This window comes from Notechis scutatus, chromosome 1 (assembly GCF_049901735.1).
Source record: "Notechis scutatus isolate UNSWTSFEM ecotype Mainland chromosome 1, rNotScu1.2, whole genome shotgun sequence".
NCBI lineage: Eukaryota > Metazoa > Chordata > Lepidosauria > Squamata > Elapidae > Notechis > Notechis scutatus.
The window spans coordinates 161,675,937-161,698,657 of record NC_142009.1 but is presented as its reverse complement, the minus strand read 5'-3'; the positions used below and the strand labels follow the sequence as shown (position 1 = coordinate 161,698,657).

General features: G+C 39.1%; 3 protein-coding genes and 1 pseudogene across 4 annotated transcripts in view; all 4 read right to left on the bottom strand.

Moving 5' to 3' along the window:
• Window positions 1-593: 593 nt before the first annotated feature.
• SPATC1L (spermatogenesis and centriole associated 1 like) lies at window positions 594-10,734 on the bottom strand. Its single transcript, XM_026678999.2, has 3 exons — window positions 10,265-10,734; window positions 3,673-3,824; window positions 594-1,206 (listed from the first exon to the last, which is right to left on the bottom strand). The coding sequence occupies exons 1-3, from the start codon at window positions 10,464-10,466 to the stop codon at window positions 880-882; spliced, it is 681 nt and encodes a 226-aa protein (XP_026534784.2). The 5' UTR covers window positions 10,467-10,734; the 3' UTR covers window positions 594-879.
• Window positions 10,607-15,070, bottom strand: LOC148133076 (speriolin-like protein). The gene is made up of 3 exons (XM_087953401.1): window positions 14,878-15,070; window positions 11,612-11,902; window positions 10,607-10,611 (listed from the first exon to the last, which is right to left on the bottom strand). Exons 1-3 carry the CDS (start codon window positions 15,068-15,070, stop codon window positions 10,607-10,609), a joined length of 489 nt encoding a protein of 162 aa, XP_087809527.1.
• Window positions 15,071-19,107: 4,037 nt separating this feature from the next.
• LOC148133075 (methylcrotonoyl-CoA carboxylase beta chain, mitochondrial pseudogene) lies at window positions 19,108-20,095 on the bottom strand (annotated as a pseudogene).
• A 1,319-nt stretch (window positions 20,096-21,414) lies between these two features.
• Window positions 21,415-22,721, bottom strand: part of LSS (lanosterol synthase) — a 39,871-nt gene continuing 38,564 nt past the window's right edge. For both annotated transcript variants that reach the window (XR_015746434.1, XM_026679030.2), the window contains exon 22: window positions 21,415-22,010. Coding sequence is in view for 1 of the 2 variants with exons in the window: in XM_026679030.2 (XP_026534815.2) it covers window positions 21,798-22,010 (213 nt within the window). In the remaining variant the exon portion in view is untranslated. The remainder of the gene's footprint in view (window positions 22,011-22,721) is intronic.

Sequence of the window (22,721 nt, the reverse complement as noted above, 5' to 3'; positions counted from 1 at the left end):
GAGCCATATATTCCCCTCTCCATTAGTGGCATACAGCCTCAACAGGGGCCTAATCATCAATTACAGGAATAAAGCAGAATGTTGATAACCATCAACCACTCCATTAAATGAAGCTTTGCAATAGCATTTGAAATAGCAGTTGTGTTCATTTTGAAAAAAATGCACAGACTTCTCATTGGAACTAAGCCTATGATAAAAATTAATCCCTCCCTTTGTCATCCTAAAACTAATTTGGAAACTCTATTACACTTTCAAACATTTGAATACATTGACAAACATTCGAATGCACATTCATCATTCTAAGTGACAGGATTCCAGAATCCAAGATTTTGGAAGTGCTGGAAATGTTTTATATCACCAATGGTGATATACAGTGCTGTGTCAATCCAAAGGAAGTTATATACATGTTATTCCCACAGAAACAAAATGTCCCAGGTTTGTTATAGGCACGAGAAATAGATGCATTTCTTGAAAAACATTCAAATTTTAAATTAAGTTATGTCGTACCTTTGTGGAACAAGTAAAATAAAATTATAATCTGACAGAAATAATGCAGGATTTAATTGGGAGTTTTTAAACTGTTGCAACAAACAACCACTCCTATTTTATTTTATTAATATTCCCATCAAAATATACCCTGACATAGCAGTTACCAGTGAAACATTATCAATACAGCATGTTTTCAAAAATATCACGAAATATAAACTTTGCCCAAAACCAAATTACATACAACATGAAGCAGTGATTTGGACAGCCACAGCTTAATTTAAAAAAATCATACACGTATTATCCCACACCCTCTTTTAGCAGCATTCTTTATTATGTATATGATATGCTTAGGTGCTCTTTCTATTAAAAATGAGGACATTGCAGGAGGCACTACCAGGCAAAAAGGGCCTTGTTGTCTTCTTTGGAAAGTTCGCACAAACAGTTCAAGAGCAGTAAGGTATCACCAAGGAATTTAGCTGGGACAATGTCTATCACCATTTTTCTGAGATCATTAGGATTGTCATTCATGGGGTTAGAGGTGAGGTCAGGCCTTTGCTTCAGGATGCCATAGGTGTTGATAAGAAATTCACTAAACACTGGGTGGACATCGGTGCGGTAGCCCATTTTCTCCAAGCGGGTAATCAGGTTATGATAACGTTGGGTTATAGCTCGATACTTTTTCTCGTCTAGAGAACCATCTAAAGATCTTGTGGAGACCTAAGAATTATCAGATATAAACCTATGGTTAATATTTTATGGAAGTGTAAATCAGCCTGAATTTTGTATAACACTAATAGGAGCAGAAAAGAAAAATATGACAATTGTACAGTTTTTTTGTAAATTTGTGAAATGGATTTTATAGTACCATGTTTCCTCAAAAATAAGACCTAGTCTTATATTCTTTTAGGCCCTGAAATAAGCACTCGGGCTTATTATTTTTCCCGCATACAGGAGGCAGCGAGCCCACTGGCCCCGTCCTCTCCATCCCACCACTTGCTTGTCTGCAGGCACAATGGCCCAAGTTTTTGGCATACCCCCGCCTCCCTCTGCCCTGCGGGCTGGCTCTGCTGCTGCTGGGACACTTTTGGCCACTAGCTACTGAGCAGTTGCCTATGCTGCTGCTGGCCTTCTGGGGGTTCTTCACCCTCCTGACAGCACTGCTTTCAGCCATCCTGCTGGGCTGCTCCTGCCTGGTGCGGGGCAAGTGGTCCCAGATCTATGACCTCCGGAATGCCCCCTGATACTGGTGGAGCTGGCCACTCACATCGCATTGCACAGCCAGCAAGAAAGCTAGCACCCACCAGCACCAGGGTCCGAAGAGCGCTGGGCTCATCTCATAGCCTGGAATCTACAGCACCAAGTAGACCTGCAGGAAGGCACTCCGCAGCTTGAAGGCAGCAGAGGAGGTAAGGTGACATGGCTCCACCAGTGGCTGCTGGCAAAGGGGCCCTGGCAGGCCGGTGGAGGGGAGGCCCTCTGCAGGTTGTTCTTGGCCTCCGCTGTCCAGTCTGGTTCTCCAGCTCCAGTGTACACTCTGCAAGCAAAGACAGATGGTGGGACAGATCACATGCCTCCTCCTTATCTGCAGCTGCTTCCAGACACCATCTGGTCTATGGCACCTCCTATGCTGGCCACACCCACTGCCCCACCCCTGCTGATGACACTCTGAAGTAGGGCTTATTTTGGGGGTAGGGCTAATATTGCGAACAGCATGAAAAATCATGCTAAGTCTTATTTTCAGGGTAGGTTGTATTTTCGGGAAAACACGGTACTATTGTTGTAATATTTTCTATTTAAGTTGGCTAATCTCCTGATACAATTCTGAAGCTTTGCAATTCTGTGGATGTTTGTATTATTGATGTAAGTTTCCTCATGCATGCATGATCCAAACCTTCAGTTTTGATAGTCCTGGAAAAATTCTTATAAATGCAAAAAAGATTGTTCTGTCTAAATCCCTACATATACACACACATAAACTCAGAGTCCTCTACTGCAACATCACTACAATATCATTACAGTTACTTATAGCATGAATATGAATGAGTTTTTATTCATAAAAAAACCAAGGCTGAGAAGATTCAGATGCAAATTTGTAGCTGGACCTAACAAATTTAATGTAGCAGCAATGAACTCTGACTCTTCTGGGTTTTTATTACATATTCATCTGGTATATTTGGGGGGAAATGCATAAAGAAAATCTTTCTAGTTCTTTACTAAAAGTTGAAATAAGACCTGTTCATGCACTCCTTTCATATAAATGTTTTGTGCTGATCAGTGACCAAAATAAAAATGAAGAACTGAATATCACAGTTTTAGGTATTAGTTTAGAAATATAACGATTAGTTTAGGAACGTATGCATAGAAATTGAGTTGGCAGTGGTGGCTTCCATGGAAATAGGAAAAAGTTTTGATACGAGGCAGATTATGTTTTTAGAACTTATTTTAATAAAAATTGGAATCCCTTCCTTTTTTTAACAGGTGGGTTAAAATATGATATCTAAATATCTCAGCTAGAGTTAACAAATGCAATTATTTCTTCATTTATTAAGATGTCCTCTGGATATGATTAAGAGTTTTCATCTCTGCTCATAGTTAACTTTGTTTGAGATCATTGGCCTGTTTTATTAGACAATCAAATGATATTTTGCAAATGAAAGTAGATAAAACACCAGTTATCACAATGCAAACGTGCTATTTTAGCTTTTATTAATAATTAGTGACTTTTGCCTAAATCTACATCCATACAACAGTTTGGAAAGGTATTTGGTTTAGAAGAAAAATAAGGTTTGATTATGTTAATGTGATCTATAAAATGAAAACTTAAAATTTATCAGTTTATGAAGAACTCTGATATATCAGGTGTGGAACGTAACAATAGAAGTAATTCTATCTAACTATAGAAAATAGAAGATAGAACTATCTTCCCTCTACCAACAGAAGTAATTCTATCAACAAGAAATTATCACCTAGCCTGAGAAAAAGGTGTTTTGTTTTACACTTTAAACTGAGCTCTCCTAGGCAATACAAGGAGATCCGCTTTTATTATGACCAGAGTTCTCTTCTTTGACATCTTAAGAGGCTGCCTTCCTCTGCCACAAAAGCTGGGCCTCTAAGTTTTATTCAGGTCTACAATCTTGTCAAAATCTCAATTTATCTCTTAAGTGTTGAGATAGAATCACTTACTTGCTTTATTTTCTCAGGAATATTGGATACTGTAAATCCATAGAGCCGTGTGATTCCAGGGAACACATGTGCAAGGATACGCCTGTCTAACTGGAAAGCAATCTCTCCCACGATGCGCCCATTTTTCTTGTTGTTTTGAGCAATTTCTATATCTAGAGGAAAAAAACAGATATATACTTTATCTTAGCTAGGAGAGGCCAAAAACACTTCTATAAAATAGCCTGTCTGTAACTTTTCCCTTGATTAGATTAAAAAAAATACTCATAACCCATCATCACATGTTCATACTGAAGGAGAGTGAGAGTAGAAATCACTTAAACCACAAATCCTGAGCACATCAATAGTCTTACTAGAGCCCAGTGGCATCAGAAATCATTTATGTTTGTTTATATAGCAGAATCCCAGTTGCAATGTATGGCTATGAAAGTTGGACCACAAGGAAAGCTGAGCACCAAAGAATTGAGGCCTTTGAACTATGGTGCTGGAGAAGACTCCTGTGAGGTCCCTTGGACTGCAAGGCGATCAAACCGGTCAGTCCTAGAGGAGATCAACACTGACTGCTCTTTAGAAGGGCAGATCCTGAAGATGAAACTCAAATACTTTGGCCACCTAATGAGAAGGAAGGACTCACTGGAAAAGAGCCTAATGCTGGGAACGATTGAGGGCAAAAGAAGAACGGGATGACAGAGAATGAGGTGGCTGGATGGAGTCACTGAAGCAGTCAGCGTGAGCTTAAATGGACTCCAGAAGATGATAGAGTACAAGAAGGCCTGGACGTTGTCCATGGGGTCACGATGTGTCAGACATGACTTCACGACTAATAACAACAACAATATAACAGAATAAAAAACAAATTTCTATTAAATAAAAACTGCGGTCATAATTTCTGATCTGTTACCTGCTTGAAAAACTAGTTTATATTTAATTTCACTGAAATATAATACTTCTTAATAAAGAAATCATTTATTTGATTTATCCTGTCTTTATTTTTTGTAAACTCAAGATAGCATATGGGATTAATGCTCCCACCACCAGTGGTGGGATTAAATTTTTTTTACTACCAGTTCTGTGGGCGTGGCTTGGTGGGCATGGCAGGGGATGGATACTGTAAAATATCCAGTCAGAGGTGGTATTTGCCGGTTCTCCGAACGAATTAAAATTTCCACTACCGGTTCTTCAGAACTGGTCAGAACCTGCTGAATACCACCTCTGCCCACCACCTATTTTCTTCACAACAACAACCCTGTGAGGTGAGCTGGACTGAGAGACAGTGACTAGCACAAAGTCTGCCTTTCATGCCTAAAGTGAGATTAGAATTTATGATCTACAGTTTCTACATCAGCACCTTAACCACTACACCAATTTGGCTCTCATTAATTATACATTATTAATGGTACAAGGAAGCAACTCTGAAATTATATTTAAGAAGTAAGGCGATCAGATACTTTTTTAGGATTCATTTCAACATAAGAATATATATCGTTTATAATAAATTATGACTGATATATGAATAAATATATAAGTATATTATTACATTAACCTATAAAGAACGGTTGCTGGAATTGGGTATGTCTAGTTTAATGAAAAGAAGGACTAGGGAGACATGATAGCAGTGTTCCAATATCTCACGGGCTGCCACAAAGAAGTGGGGGTCAATCTATTCTCAAACCACCTGAGATCAGGACAAGAAACAATGGATGGCAACTAATCAAGTAGAGAAGCAACCTAAAACTAAGGAGAAATTTCCTGACAGTTAGAACGATTAATCAGTGGAACAACTCGTCTCCAGAAGATGTGAACGCTCCAACACTGGAGGTTTTAAGAAGAGACTGGACAACCATTTGTCTAAAATGCTATAGGGTTTCCTACCTGAGCAGGTTGGACTGAGAAGACCTCCAAGTTCCCTTCCAACTCTGTTAGTCGAACTAATTATGAATGAATAAATCAGTGGTGGTATTCAGCCGGGGTGGCAAGGATTTGGCATGGGTCGCCGAACCGGTAGTAAATTCTGGCTGGCCACGCCCTCGACCCAGTTGCCCCTTGCTTGCTTGCCCCGCCCGCCCAATGCTTGCTCACCCCGACCTCCTGACACTCGCCCCTTAAGGTATTTCTTTTTTTCCCCTCCTGACAATCAGCTGTTCATACGATCAGCTGTGCCGGGATTCCCCTTGCTGAGGCCCAGGAAGGCAAAAAATAGAGGGAGGGGCTCAGTCCCCCTCATCCATTTTTTGCCTTCCTGAGGTCCAGAGGAGTTTTCTGGGAGCAAAAACCCCCCCCAGAGGCTCTTCTGAGGCCAGGAAGATTCCAAAATGGAGCTGGGGGGGGGCTGTGTGCCCCCTCCAGGGCTCCATTTTTTTTCTTCCTGAGCCCCAGAGGAGTCTTCTGGGAGCAAAAACGCCCCCCAGAGGCTCCCCTGAGGCCCAGAAGGCTCAAAAATGGGGGTGGTGGTGCAAAAAAGCAAAAAAAAAAAGTCACGCCCACCCCATCACATGGCCACACCCACCAAACTACACCCACTAAACCACGCCCACAGAACCAGTAGTAAAAAAAAATTGAATCCAACCACTGGAATAAATATATAACATATTTATTCAATTTTTTTGCAAAAGCCACATTTGATCAAAATACTTAAAAATCCTACCAGCCAGTTTATCATAAGCTTTTGTGATATCTAGAGAAATTACAATGGTCAGATCTTGCTTGTTTAGGTATAAAATATAACTCACAGCAGAAAACAACCACTTCTTTTCCATCATAGCTCATGATATGACTCAAATAAAAGTCAGACTATCAGGAGTTTGCAAGAAATTCAGCATTTCTTAGAGGTGTAGAAAAAAATAGTGGTATGTTTGCCATCAGTTTACATTTACTTAACTATTTATTTGACTTTTAATTGTAAATGCTAGAATGGGAAGAGGGGAGAGAAAGAAATTAACTAGGAGATCTGCCTACAATGGAATAGCTTAAGGACCACTTAGAAATTAAAATTGTTGATCAAATTCCTGCACTTATTTGCAATGTTGAAAGAATGATTCCCGATAAAAGATACAATAAATGTTTGCAAACATAATCTAATTCTGTTTTTTTTTTAAAAAAATATATCTCAGGATTTAAAAAAAATAAACAAAAAATTAAATATAAAAAGCAATTTCAGTTACTAAATTGAATTAGGAAGTCTCTAATCATAAGAATGAAAACAGGACAGTTTTTAAAATGGCTGTAACGTAACTTTAAACTGAGGGTCACTGCATATCCCACCAATACAATAATTATAATGTAACAAATTCGGGCACACTCAGGTCACCATCTACAGTGAGTAAGGGAGATGACAAAAATATGCAACAATTGTTACATAAGCATACTAAAACCTTGAGTCTTGGGAAGGAAAAGAGAAGTAAGATTTTAAAATTGCTGGTCCGTATATGATATCCCATGCTGTAAATAAATATATAATAATGCCAAATACAGGATGGTCTGAGAGACTGTGTGTTAGAATGGCTCTAGATGATAACCCATAAAAAGACCAGGGAGAAAACAATTCTACAGGACAGTCTCGTATTGTTACTAGTCATCCTTTTTTTACATTTTGTTTGTATTTTAGGGAAATGAAAGGTCCTTGAGGGCTGTGTAATAACAATGCAATAAATTAAAAGTAGGAGGGATCATTTTTATACTGTACTAAGGATAATATGAATTAAAGTGCTAAGTAAAGCTGGTTGTTTTTTTCTGTATTTTGTTCTTATTTTATTCACCACCCAGAGTTCATTTGGGTAGCTCATTAGTTTTTCTGTATAGATTTATTTAATAAATAAAAACATATTCTTCATAGAAGAACCAATAGAATCAGGACCAAAATTAATAAAAGAGAGAGAGAAGTTTGGGGAAGTAACAGTCTAACAATTAATAAAGACAAAACTAAAATGATAACAAAAAACTTAATAGATAATCAGAAAAAGAAATTAGTGGAAGTAACAGGTTTACAAATTGCAAAAAAGGTTAAATATTTGGGCATCTGGCTTACAGTAAGATGTTCAACAATAAAAGAAGATATTTATGCAAATCTAGTACAGCAAATAAAGAAAGACCTAGAAAAATGGAAGAAAATACAGCTATCATTGCTAGGGAGGATAGCGGCTATTAAAATGACTATCTTACCAAGATTACTTTTCCTCTTCCAAATGATCCCGGTAAAATTGGATATATATTTTTTGTATTTAAATAAAATGATTATGAAATTTGTTTGGGCAGGTAAAAGAGCAAGGATAAAATTGAGTGCACTACATGATAATAGAAGCAGAGGTGGATTTGGACTCCCTGCCTGGGAAATATATTACAAAGCAGCAGGTTTAATATGGATCAAAGAATGGGCCACTCTAAGAAACAAAAGAATTTTAACTATACAGGGGCATGACCAGGGGTGGGATTCTACAGATTTTCACCTATTCGCTAGAACCAGTTGTTAATTTTCTAAGCAGTTCGGAGAACCAGTTGTTGGAAGAAATCTCCTTTTGTTTTTTTCCACCATTCTTGCATTCTTGGCAGTATGCCTAGACTTACTGTCTCCAAAGGAAGTTTTTTTTTTCTTTACTGGTAATTTCTTAAAGGGGAAGGGTTGTTTTAAGCTTTTTACACTGCTGTTGGGAGGAAATACTCCCCTGTTGGAGTTAGCACTTTGAAGAAATAATTGAATAATGAAGCAGAGCTGCCAGAAAAAAGCTTTTAATGACAAGGAACCAAGATGAGTGACATTCAGCAAGGCTTCTTGGCTAGCTAGAAAGATTGACATTCGCACATGGGTTTACATACCCTTTTTGAGTTTTGGTCTAACACTGGTGACCATTCAAAGTTACAATCGCACTGAAAAAAGTGACTTATGACCATTTTCACACTTACAACCGTTGCAGCATCCCCACTGTCATGAGAGGCCAGGTGAGGAGAAGCGCCCCTTGATGTGAGTGATGTTGAGTTGGCCAGGCCCACCCAGTCACATGACCAGCAAGCCATGCCCACGAACTAAGGCACATCCACAGAACCAGTTGTTAAAAAAATTGACCCCACCCCTGGGCACGACCTACAGGCAGGGTGGCATGCCTTCATGTGGAACCCAGGAAATAAGACCCAAGCTTATTTCCAGAGACATATAATTTGAGATTGATTATGGTGGGATATTAAAAACAAACACTATATAAAAATTCCAGGATGGGTATCCATCATAGAGGCATTGATGCATCTCAACACCCTAGAAATTGGAAAAATGACTAGATATTATGAAGTTCTAGATTTCCAAAGAATATTAAAAACAAATCAAGAACTCGGGGTCCAAGGGCTGAAGATAGACTGGTGGCCGTACCTCCAGCTAAAAACAAGGTATAAAAAAGATCAGGAGGAATACCGAATAGAAGTAAAGCCAAATCAATTAGATAATCTCTTAGAGGGTACAGATGAGAAAGTAATTTCAAAAATGTATAATTATCTATTAGAGTTTGAGATGGCAGAGGAATGATAGCATGGGCAAGAAATGTGGAATAACATTGATTTGGAAGACTGGGAAAGAATTTGGAAAAAGAATTACACAATAACGAAATCGGCGGTATCAATATAAAGTGTGTTATCGGTGGTATCTGGCTCCTTTGAGATTAGCCAACATGTTCCCCAATCTAAGCCCAATCTGCTGGAAATGCAAACAAACACAGGGCACCTTCTTCCACCTATGGTGGCTTTGCCTGAAAATTAAGAAATATTGGATAATAATACGAACATGGATAAAAGAAATTATGACTTTTTAATTAGAACTCAAAGCAGAAATTTTTCTATTGGGGATAATAAATGGTGACTGCACAAGAGATAAAATATTTAATTTTGCATATAATCACTGCAGCGAGACTAGCGCTCGCATAGTGTTAGAAAGGAAACCTCATGCCAACAGAGAGTTTAATCCAAAAAATCTATGATTGTGCTGAAATGGATAAACTTACTCTAAAATTAAAACAAAAGGAAGACCCAAGTATTATACAGTCTGGGAAAACTGGTACAAATGGATAAATAATAGAAACCTGCAAGTAAATAAATAAGGAAGGAATAGTTTAAGAGGTTAATGTATGAATAATAACCAGAAATGTGAAATAGGTATTGGAACAACATTTGGTACATAAGCACCATCAAATTGATTTGTAATGTATACTGTGTTTTTTTGTTTTAATGGCATATATTGTATTTTGTATTTATCTTTTTTAATGTTTAATAAAGGTTTTTTTAATTTTAAAAAAATGTATTTCTAATGAGTAATAAAAAATATTACGCATATTTAAATTCTCAGATTTCTTGTTCTGTTATACCAGAAATCTCCAAACTTGGCAACTTTAAGACTTGTGGACTTCAACTCCCAGAATTCTCCAGCATAGCTGGCTGGAGAATTCTGGGAGTTGAAGTCCAAAAGTCTTAAAGTTGCCAAGTTTGGGGACCCCTGTGTTATACAAACACACAAACATACCACACAGAGATGTGAAAACTCTAAAAATGTTTTGGTGGGGCAGTGAGGGTTTCCCTTCACAACATCTGCAACGTAAAACAGCCAACAAAGTCTCAGCATTACCATTCAGGTAGAACGTATGGAACTTCCTTAATTTGTCTGTCGCAGGTGAATCAGAAAACCAGACTCTTTTCTTCCGAGGCATCTCTTGCAATTCAAGCTGGGTTTTGTCCATGCTGGTATCCAGAGCATTAGCTCCTAAGCAATAGGACTGTCTCTCAGGACTCCTGCCTTTGGGGATGTTTACATCGTTAGAAAATGTCATCTGTGCTTGGGCATCCTCTTTGTGTGTCTTTGAAGAAGGTGATTCTTCTGGCCACGATGTTGAGGAATTGAGCTTCTCTTTTGGATTCAGGAGTCCTCCTGTTTTGTAATGAGCTGCAGTTAAGCAGATTTAGCACCAGGTTACGCTAAGAGTAATAAAACAGCAAATGAATGATAGAAATTCCTTTTACTGGGCATATCCCCCCCCCCCAAATAAATATTTTCCTCTCACTGTTCTCCACATTTTCTGTGAATAGCTAGGCCATAAATAAACTGGGGCTTGATAACATCTGTATCTTTATCCAGTTCATTTAGCAATAAAGAACAAGGTCGTTGTTTTTTTCAATATTTGGAGTGTTGATTGCTTAAATCTTGTGAAGTTATGACAAAAGGTTTGAGTGGTGAGGCATTCCAATGTCTTGTGCAACCTTAACGTGATTTTTTTAAAAAGTTCAGAGTATGAACGAATGGGTAATTTTCACAATAAAGGGTGCAAATAGTGAAGTTCCTAAAACATCAGGACATTGCTTTTAACATATTTATTAAAATTGATAACTTATTAATAAGCAATTAAATGGCCAACATTACTTAAAATGACAAAGAAGACCCTTCAAAAAGCTATTTCCAAATGGAAGGAAAGAATATTGTAGGTGTAGCTTTATATAAGCTGTTTAAGCAAGTTTATTTATGGAGGCAAAGCTCATAACGAAATGTATACCTGACTGGCAGAATGTTGATGTTTATAGATATCTTGATTAAAACAGCAATTTGATATGTTAAAGCTGCTATGAGGGCCAGATCTGCTTTTAGGAGCTTTAGATAAGGAACTGAAAATCACAGCTAGTGTGTGAAATCTCTTACACAGATCTATCGTGCAACCATGATTGGAATATGTTAACATTTCAGGTTATTTCATGTCTAAATTGGATCATGAAGATCTAAAATGAGGAGTTGTGTAGTTAACAGATTTATCCACAGATAGAACTTAGTCACCCATGATAATTACTTTGACACTATACATTTGTTTTCATGGACTTAAAGTGGAAAACATTCAGATGCTTCTAGAACAAACGCTATGCCATTAACTCTGCAGACATCTATCTAAAATAAACACATAAAGTGTTGACATCAAATATAATTTCTCACCAATGCTAAATGGAAATGTTTGAACCTTATCACCACCAGGGAAAGGACCATCTGGAGCCCAAGATTTCCTTAACATTGATATGTCTGTGAGTTCTTCACGCTGTTTTCCAGGCATGGTAGAATATGGTATATTTGCGATGTGTGCAGATTTCCTATCTTCACTTCTAGATTGAACAGTAACAGGATCAGTGTGGAACAATTTAATTGGTGACTGGGTGCTAGGATATGACATGTTGGCCTCTTTGGAAAAGATGTGGGGAGAATAATTATAATCTTTTCTGACAGACTGAGCTGAAAAGAAACACAAACAATAGAAATAGTTACATTTATGTCATGTATGTCATGTACATATCTAGACACTGACACGATACCTCTTGACATCATCAGAGCCTATGCTATTTCTAGAAAACATTATCAGTGAAAGCATCTAGTGTGGTGTCTATTGATCAACCTGTTCTTGGAAAATAGACTGAGATAACAGGTCTATTTATACTGATTGAAATGCTTCAAAATATCTACCCAGAACACATGCAAAAATCATTTAACTTCTACAGTCCAAACATGCTTTCTTGAACTTCAATAAGTTGTATTCAATTCTTTTTGATACTGAATGTGACTTTTGTATTCCAACTGAACAGCGTATTAAAGCAAGATAATTAAAGCAATAATTATCATCATTTTATCTGGGACTTTTAACATTTTTTATAGAATGGAGGAAAGTGTGTGTATGTGTGAGACAGTGGAGTGGGAGAGAGAGAGATGAATAAATAAATGTTGACCTAAGCTCTCTGAGCTAACCAATGGGAAGAGCAAATAGGAGTTTGGCAAGAGCAGTCAAGTGGGAGGTCTGGAAAGGAGATAATTGGTCTACTGAAATGCATCAGGGAAACCTGATCTTCAGACAGAAATGTAAAAAAAATATCAAAGAGCGGGAAAAGCTACCTTTCACAGAGGTACTGAAGAAACAAGCTAATATTTGTAACCTTTAAGAATTCCTCCTTGTGAGCAAATGTATTCTCATCTTCAATAAAAGAAAGGACGTGGATCTGAGAAACTGTAGGCCTATCAGAATGAATTCTATACACAGGAAGGTCTACCAATATGCATGTTGAGCACGTAGATAAGAAGCTATAATTAACAGAAGCCAGCATGGGCTTGATGAAGCAAATTATGCTAATAATTCTTATTAGTAGAACATTGCCATTGATACAGAGTAGTATACTTGGTCCATAACAAAGCTTGTGGCAAGAGTGCCTTATGATATTCCTTAATAAAATAAAATAATAACAAGTGGGTTGAATCAGATTTCTGCAAGACCTTACCAAGTTTGTAAATGGCTAGTATTTTGGAAGAAAGAGAGAACATTAAAATAGAACTAGATTGACTTGAACAGTGTGTAGTAATACAAGGAGTCCTTGACTAACGACTACAATTAAGCCCAAAATTTATGTTGATAAGCGAGACATTTGTTAGGTGAATTTTGCCCTATTTTATGACCTTACTTCCAATGGTAGGTAAGTGAATCACTGTTGTGCAGTTAGGAACATGGTAAGTGAAGAAGGTTTTCCCATTGGCTTTGCTTGTCAGAAGGTCACAGGAGACTGCAACTATCATAAATATTAAGCATCAAGCATCTAAATTTTAATCATGTGGCCATGGGGATGATGCAACAGTTGTAAGTGTAAAAAACGGTTATAAACCACTTTTTTCAGTGCCATTATAACTTCAAACAGTCACTAAATAAACTGTTCTAAATTGTGGGCTACCTTATAGAATTTAACAGAAATAATTGCAAAACTGGGGAAATAAAGGAAAGGCACCAATATAGGATTAGATGAACTGGTTTGAAAGTAGTATGTGTAAAAAGGAATCCAGGTCAGAGGTGGTATTCAGCAGGTTCTGACCAGTTCTGAAGAACCGGTAGTGAAAATTTTGAGTAGTTTGGAGAACTGGCAAATACCACCTCTGACTGGTCCCTCCCCCATCTATTCTCTGCCTCCCAAGTCCCAGCTGATTGGCTGGGATTTCTTTTGTTGCCCTGCACAGGAGAACGGAGCTGGAAAGCAGGTTAGTGGGGTGGAGAGGAATTGGGATTTTGCAGTAACCTTCCCCCAGGAGTGGGGTGGGAATGGAGATTTTACAGTATGCTTCCCCTGCCATGCCCACCAAGCCATGCCCACCAAACCACACTTTTCCCACCAAGCCACGCCCACAGAACCGGAACAGAACATTTTTGAATCCCACCACTGATCCAGGTGTTCTTATTACCAATTTGATTTCTGAATTCTACAAGTTCTCACTTCAGGAACAGACTGTCCCACAAAGTGGTGAGGTTTCCCTCACTGGAGACCTTCAGAGAGAGACTGGGTGGACAAGATACATTTCAACTTTATGAATGTGGAAGAAAATGTTAATGTTCACAGAAAATGCTTCATGTAGCATGCATAGCACTAAAGGTGTTCTACTACATCTTTTCGAAGTATCAGTTGACCTAGAGGCAACTAGGTGGAATCTGTGTTCATGGACCATAGGAATGAAAGGATGCTAAATGAATGTTGATTGAATAACAAAGAGAGACCAGTATTAAACAGGTTTACTGAATTCTTTTGGCTATTTTGATGGGGTCTGACTCACAAAATATGAAGGAAGAATAAATGGTTTGAAAGGAAGAGAAAACCAAAAAAGTTGTGGTTGGATATACAGTAGTTGATAGTCCTCAAAAAGAAAGAAATGAAAGGCTAAAGAAAGGCAGTACAGTCTACAGGTATGGGGGAAGGAGGTTATGTGTTAGAAAAATATAGAAAGATATGGGAAGTATAAATGCAAATTCTCTGTACAGATCTTCCTTTTCCTTATTTTGTGAACCTAATTTATTTGGCTTACAATGTTTTCTTTAATTTTTGTGCTTTCCATAATGGTGGTTACCCTGAAAATGAATATACTATGATAAGGATACAGGCATGCAAGTAAAAGCTCATAGAAATTAAAAACTGTAAAAATCCTGAAGATGTGTGTGCGCGTGTGCATATATGCACATTCATTCAGAATAATTTGTCCTCCTGCTATTTAAATCATGTGTAGCCTTTCCTTTTTGGCCCATTATGCTTCCTATTATAGATATAGATTTGATCAAAGTGTCTTCTTTCCATACATGAATTAACAAGGTCCTACTGCATTGTATGAATTAATTTTGATATACAATGAAATGTATTTACAATATTTATATAACAATTGCTTTTAACAGGCTAACTTGGTATGTTTCTTACCTGCTTTTCCTAATGAACTAGCATCAGGATACGTAGGAGAAATTTGAGGTGCTATGAACTGGGCCTGATTGTTGTTCTCAGACTGACTCAACAATGTGCGTAATTCATAATTTTCTCTTAGCAGCCGAATTTGATTTTTGAGATGTGCATTTTCTTCCTGAATTCTTTTTATCCACTCTCTTTCCTCTGTCATCCTCCTCTTCCTCACTGGTGAGGAAGGGTTAATTTATTAGGGACAGCCTTGACTAGACAGGTCACCTCAGTGTTTCAAGAGGTTCAGAGGAAATTATCAAGCTTAGAATGTTTCTACACAATTGTGATGTCATGTGTTCTTAAGAGAACACTTGGATACTCTACTTACTAGACTGGCCTTTCTGCTGTGAAATAAGGTATAGTTTGTATATAGAATGGAACAGTATGTCTAAGAGGTCTTGATCACATGGCATTGATGAGGTAGAACGGCTCAAAATAACACTGACTAAATCTGAAAATGGCTTTTCCAAAACTCTGAAATATTTTTTTTACTGCAGACTTTCTTCACAGACAATTTTTTTTACCAGTGATTCTGTTTTTCTTGTTTTGTTTTTGTTTTGGCTGTGTCCTGCTCTTCCCGTTAAATTACAATGGAGAGAGGGAGAGAGAGGGAGAGAGCGCACCTGGGCCTCTATTCCTATTCTTATTAGGGCCAATGCTAAAGTAAATCTCTTATTTTTGTTATGGAATACAGTAGAAGTGTCGGCTGACTGACTCGTAATGCACCTCTACTCACAGCTTGACAACAGAAATGAAGGGCCGGGACGAGGGAGGAGAATGCTTGGAATGTATTGGGAGCTGGCAGAGAGGTAAGGAATTGATGTGAGCTGTTTGCAGATCCTGATACTTCAACGGCATGCAACGGGAGCCTTCCGAAGGCACAAACTGTTTTCCCAAAATAAAAAGAAAGTTTTGGATTAGTGGATAGTGGACAATGTAAATGGGCTGCCTGCTAAAACAAAGCAAGGTTATGGCATACACTTGAAAGGAGATCAGGAAGCCTGTAATTGTGGAGTCTGTCTGGCAAGAACAAAGAATACGCAGGTGTAAAACTTGTAACAATTCTGGGTGGTTAGAAAGCTGGAAAAAGTAGCACAGAGTTAGACATCTTGCAGATCTCACCTAGAAGTTAGAAATAGGGATGGCCTGGAGCAAGTAGAATGTGTATTAGATAACTCCTGAAGCATTCATTAATCAAGACTTAGGAATAGGGATGGCTAGAGACCAATAGAATAATTGTTAGATCATTACAATTAGATGACATTTCTTATATATCCCGCCTTATCCATCTTTTGCTTTAGTGAAAATATATAAAGCTTTCTTAATTCTATTGTTTAAGGTTCCTTGGCATTTTGGCTAAGACCCCTTTTCTTGGAGCGCTTCAATAAAAGAAAAGAAAACCTGCACCTTGTATCTCTTGTTCTTCATCAGCTTTGGCACCAGACTCAGACCAAACTGGAAACAACAATCTGGGAGCTCATCCCAGGATTCCATATCTGGGTTCAATTGGAAGACACCAACGACCACCAGAGGAGGGCTCCCGGATAGGTAAGACTAGGAGCCGAAAGATGTGTGATCGCTCTGAAATAAAACTCCCGGTCAGTGACCAGGACTGTGTGTTTCTGCATTGTTAGGTGCACTCGAGGCCCATGAGTCTTTTGACTGTGAATGTATACCTTGAAAAGCAAAGGACATTGCAGAAATCCACATGTCTCACCAATGCATAGAGTGGATTGATTGAATGCAACGAGCCACTGTCTAAAGGAACATCCCACCCCAGTGAAATCCTTGGTGACTTCTTAATTCAGAGGTCTCCAAACTTGGCAACTTTAAGACTTGTGGACTTCAACTCCCAGAATTCTTCAGCCAGCATAGCATAGCTGGCTGGAGAATTCTGGGAGTTGAAATCCACAAGTCTTAAAGTTGCCAGGTTTGGAGACCCTTGTCTTTATTGAACTCAAAGGCTGAAGCCCCAAAGAAACTGAGGAGCAGGAACAATCACCAGTGGGGGGGGAAAAGAAGAAGCAAAATTTGGGCAAAAGGTAAGAGTACAACAATGGGTGGCTCAAATGAGAAAATGAACTAAGCTGTTTTTCTTGTGAAAACCTCAGAGCTAGCTTCGCTTCTTCTGTGCCTGTATGGTTCTATCAATAAAGTTGTATTCTTGGTAAAATAATGTCCCAGGAATTTCTTTTGCTGCATATGCCAATGGGACAGTTGACAGGAAGAGAATAATAGGAAAAACTTGTACTCTGAAATCTTGTAACTTTGAGTTGCAAACTGTCTACAGGGAATATGATTTTCTAATACAAATCATAAATACAAAATGTATACACTTACAGCTAGGCCAGATTCCATGTATAAGCAACTTGAAGTCTGCTTACACGCATATTGGCAATGAAAAAATAATAATCTGAGTAATATAGTCTGGGAACAAACACAAGAGTACATTTTACTTGGTTTTCCTGCACATTGTGGAGGGTTAGACTAGATGATCCTTGTGAGATACTCAAACACCAAAAGTATGTGGTTGTATAAGACTGAAGAACAGAATGTTCTTTCAGAATACAAAGGTTTTGTTGTTATTACTTTATTCAAATTGTGTAAACTGTCTGCTTGTGAGAACTATGCCAAAGAAAGGCTTAAGCTGTGCTTAATTATAATACTGTTTATCTTCTATTTTCAAGCAGGTTCCCCCCTCCCTGATTCTGTAATATTCAAACACTGAATTGCCTATTATAAGTTAAAAAACTACTTTTCTCTCTGCGACTGTAGATTCCATCTTGTGCTCTCTATGTATATATGTACCATGTTTCCCCCAAAATAAGACCCGATCTTATTTTTTTTTGTCTCCAAAATAAGCACCATGGCTTATTTTGGGGGTACGTCTCATTTTTTCCCCAGCCACAACGGAGCAGGAGGCGAGGTGGGGGAGTGGGATGGAGGACGAAAGGAGGTGTGTGTGGGGGGGGTAGAGGACAAAGCTTCACTGTCGCAACGGAGCAGGTGGCTAAGCAACGCACCAGTGCCATGGCCCCTAAGCAAGCGGTGGGGGTGGTGAAGGATGAAGCGAGGTGGTGAGGGGTGGAGGACGAAGCCCCAACAGTGTCCTTGGTCGCCTGGCCTGCAGAGCCCTGATGCTGTCAGAGAGAGATGGCGGCAGCCAGAGCAGCTGCTTCCCTGTCTTACCTGGCGGTGGCAACTAGCATGGCACCGCTTGCCGCCACTTGCATTCCATCCCTGGTTACCTGGAGCCCTTGCGGGGTTTGCCTTGCCACCTGCTTTCCAGGTCCCGTCCATCTCCCCTTGCTTCCCCAAAGCATCCCTTCACTGCTTTCCAGCTCCGTTCACTGCCACCACATACACGGCAACAAAAGAAGGCTGAGGGATTACCGGTAAAACAAAAAGTTCAATCAGACCTTCCAACTTTGCAAAATCTTCTTTTTTTTCCCCGCAAAAAGTTGGAAGGTCTGATTTTTTTTTTTTTTTAGTCCCACAAACTTCTTTTGTTGCCCTGCATGTGGTGATGGAGAATGGAGCTTGGAAAGCAAGTTAGTGGAGGAATGTGGTTGCTCTGGGGTGGGGTGGGGGTTAGGATTTGGCATTCAGAGCAATCACACAACCCTAACGTCGACCCTGACGATAACACATGCGTAGCCATGTTTTATTATAGTCATGTTTTATTCTATTCTTTCTTAGCTTCTTTAGTATTGTGTAAAAGGGACTGCGGGTATTCGGGCTCACCACATTCTAGTAACTGGGAGGAGGGAGCATAGATGAGGGGGGGATGTTTTTGCTAGGTGAAATTCTTTTCCTGTGGGAACAGTGTGTGTGTCTGCAGCTGCCCGGAGGTGGAGTCTGGAGTCATTGGACAGATGAACTGTGACCTGATTGGAGAACGTGACTATGGGGAGAAGTTTCAAACTTATGCTTTTACTGGGTGTAATTCCGGGATTTGATTAGATCCAGAATTACACCAAACCTTGCCAACGTGATATGTTCCTAATAAAAAAGACTGTGTTTGGATAATGGCCATGTTGGACTATCCTTTGTGGGAACATATTACCTGGAAGCTTGATATCTAACCCTAACACCACTTCACTTCATCCTCTATCCCCCCACCCCCACTGCCTTGCTTAATGGCCATGGCACCAGTGTGTTGCTCAGTCTTCTGCTCTGTTGCAGCAGCAAGAAGCTTCATCCTCCCTGCTGCCTCATTTCATCATCCACCTTCCCCCACGTTTCGTCATCCAAAGCATAGTGATCAGTTACACCAGATTTCCTGCAGTGAAGATCAGCACCTCCAAGATCTTCTGCTGATACCTGTTCCCCAGTTGCTGCTTTTACCAATGGAGGTCCACCCAAAAATATTGTTCCTTGCTTTCCAACGATTATACTTTCATCAGCCATTGCTGGGACATATGCCCCTCCAGCTGTACATGAGCCCATAACTACTGCAATCTGTGGAATTCTTTGGGAGGACATAAGTGCTTGATTATAGAAAATCCTACCAAAGTGATCACGATCAGGAAACACTTCTGCCTGGCGAGGCAAGTTGGCACCTCCTGAATCAACTAAGTATACACAAGGAAGATGATTTTGCATGGCAATTTCTTGAGCACGCAGATGCTTCTTTACAGTAATTGGATAATAGGTTCCACCTTTGACAGTAGCATCATTGGCAATAATCAAACACTCCACTCCTGATACTCGCCCAATGCCTGTAATGATACCTCCTGCTGGCACTTCTTCATTACCATACAGCTGATAACCTGCAAACTGGGAAAACTCTAGGAATGGAGATCCAGGATCTATAAGTCTGTCAACTCTTTCTCTAGGTAACAATTTGCCTCTTGATGTATGCAGGTTCCGTGACTTCTCTCCACCACCTAATCTAATTTTTTCAGACTGTCTTTTCAGCTCTGTTACTAAAGCTTTCATTCGTTCATAATTTTCCTTAGGCATGAAACCAACTGGGTGACCTTGGGCCAGTCACTTTCTCTCAGCCCAGCTCATCTCACAGAGTTGTTGCTGATAGAGTGAGGAAGCGACATCGGGCTGAGAGCCCACAGTGGCCACTTTGTCGCCGTGATAAGCACGGCCGAGAGCCGCTGCCGCCCGCGGACAGCCAAAGAGACGGCATCTTAGGCCCGGTAACATCGCTGCTTGGGGGCGCCTACGGCGCCCTAGGGCTTACTTTAGGGGTAAGGCTTATACTTGGCTCAGGCATGAAAATCAGGCTTGGGCTTATTTTGGGGATAGGTTTTATTTTTGGGGAAAGATGGTATGTATATATGTATGTATCTTGATCTATTGGAGAACCCCATCTGACTCGGGAAAAATAAGCATTCCCTTTAAAATATGAGGGGAAAGAAAATAAAAATCATATTTAAAAAGAAGAAAAAAAATCACATCACCTGTCATCTTTTAATTTGTATAAAACCTATACTTTTTATTACTACATATAAAAACTATGAACTAGATCATGTTTTCCTAATGTTATTTATATTCCCTAATATAAAATACTCTACACTAGAATAGGAATTTTTGGTTTTTAACCTAGATAAATTACACAACTATTTGCACTAGGTCAAGGCTGGAGATTAGTCTGAAAGCCAACGTTATTTGAATAATTCCTGTTTATACAAACAAAGTGTTAATACACTATATTTTGCATGCTGTATGCAAACATGACCTTTTTGATAATGAGCCCAGAGAACTGAGGAAAGCTTGAAAACCAAAATTAAGGACATCAAAGATTACAAACATTTTTAAAATTATTGTTTATTATTGTTTATTAAAGCAAACCTACAATATGATGAATGAAAAGTCAGAAAAATTGGATCATACATACAAAAGACAAGCATTTAAAAAACAGAGATCCAGAGGATTTAAGAAGGATCTTAATAAAACTAACTCTTCAAGGGGAAGACAAATAGTGGATAGGGATGAAATATAGATAAAGGAAAGTAGCCAAAGAAAGTTGGGATAACTTAAGAAATATTAAAAGGAAGAAAGAAGGAGAACAAAAATCTTAGTGGGGGATACTCTTATGAGCAAATTGAAGATTGAAGAAATCCTAAATAAATCCTAGATTGAAGAAATCCTAAAATCTAGAACCTGTAGCATTTTTATCTCCATTTGTACTATTTAATAATCGAACAAAATGAAAAATGCTTCAAAATGCTTCATTTTAGCATCAGACGACATTCTGAAGATCATTAAGAAAAAAAATTCCTCCTCCTTGGTGTAAGGTATGTGTATGGAAACAGATATTTCAGAGCAACTTTGCCTAACATGGTGAATAGAGCTGAAGAAGCTTCTTGGGTGAGAAGCAAAACGTCTTCAAAGAAAAACGAGAAAGTCCAGTTGCCTCTTGAAAAAAGCACTTTTGAGATTTCCAGCTCTATGATTCCATGTTCTAACTGTGTCAACAGGATGTAGAAACAATCTTAGGAATAGCAACTCATCCCTTCTGACTCTTTGTGAGGCAACATTCAGCACCTTCCTGTTTTTGTTTGGTCAAGTAAGGCATAAAAATGTCTGTGCAGAATAAAGGTGTTTTTCCACTTATTTCCATTTAAGAGAGGGGAACTCTATTAACCAGTCAGAAGAGCAAAGTTCCACAAGCCTTCTAGACTTTATATTTACATTTCTTCCTCAGATGTCTTTGCCTTTGCCAAATTGGGGCTTTTTTCTTCCAAGTGCAGCAGAATTTAGGGACACCTTATAAGGGTCAACAGCCAACAGGGCAGCAGCAGGGTTTCACTCACTTCTCTCTTCACTGGTTCCTTGGAAAAGGGTCCCTTGACTAGCCTCAAGTGACTGCCTCAGAAAGAACCTCAGACAGAGAGCTAGCACGTTCTTTCAAGGTTGGTTACAAGTCTTTACAAAGCAGCAAATCCTAAGCTACGTCCATTGGTCATTTCTGCAGCCAGTTCGTTCTTCCCATTTCTTATTGCCTTTGTTGAGCATTTGCCTGAAAGGGGGTTGGCAGGATATAGGGAAGAAAAGCGCCCCAGGGTCAAGATGGGGAAGACATTTCGATAGGAGCTGTAGCTGATAGCACAAGTCTTGTTGAAGACACCCGCAATATTCTCCTGTAAGCAAAACAAGGAAGAGGATGTAAAGTTCATCTTTCCTGTGGATTTCATAGCACAAAAGATCCCGCAGGAAAGGAAAATAAAACGTGTGAGTCACCTGCCACCCAACATACATGACCACATATATTAGGAAGCTTCTAACAAGTCGACTTGCCTGGTATATCAAAAGAATAAAAAGTCTGCACGTTTTAAGGATAATGTAGGAATTCAGAAAAGGAGGGACTTGCTGCCGCTGAAATGGACTGAACGAAGAAGGGTATCAGAATAAATCAAAACTGAACCCATGACATGATTGCAAAGTAACAGGCAGCAGTGGCAAGTGCTTTTTGTTCTCCATCCACATTTAAGCATGGTGTCAGCAACTTCATGAGAGTTTGGGGACAGCCCACTTTCATGCATTTTAATTCATATAGTAATTATTATTTAGCACATAGCGATAGCTTTGGGAATGGTGTGAGCTGCTTTGTTAGGCAGGAATAACAGCACTAGATGGAAGCCAGACTATCTGCCTTCCTGCTCAAGAATGACTGTCCATTAAGGTGATGGACAAGATCCAGGTATGCTTTTAGAGTAGGAGTATTATTGATAAGATAGAAGTCTTAGCAAACCTTGTAAGCCTCGGTTGAATGTTGCTACTGAACTGTATACATTATGTTGCTTTTAATAATTGGTTTACAGTGATGTGTGTGTTTCTGGAACTGGTTCATG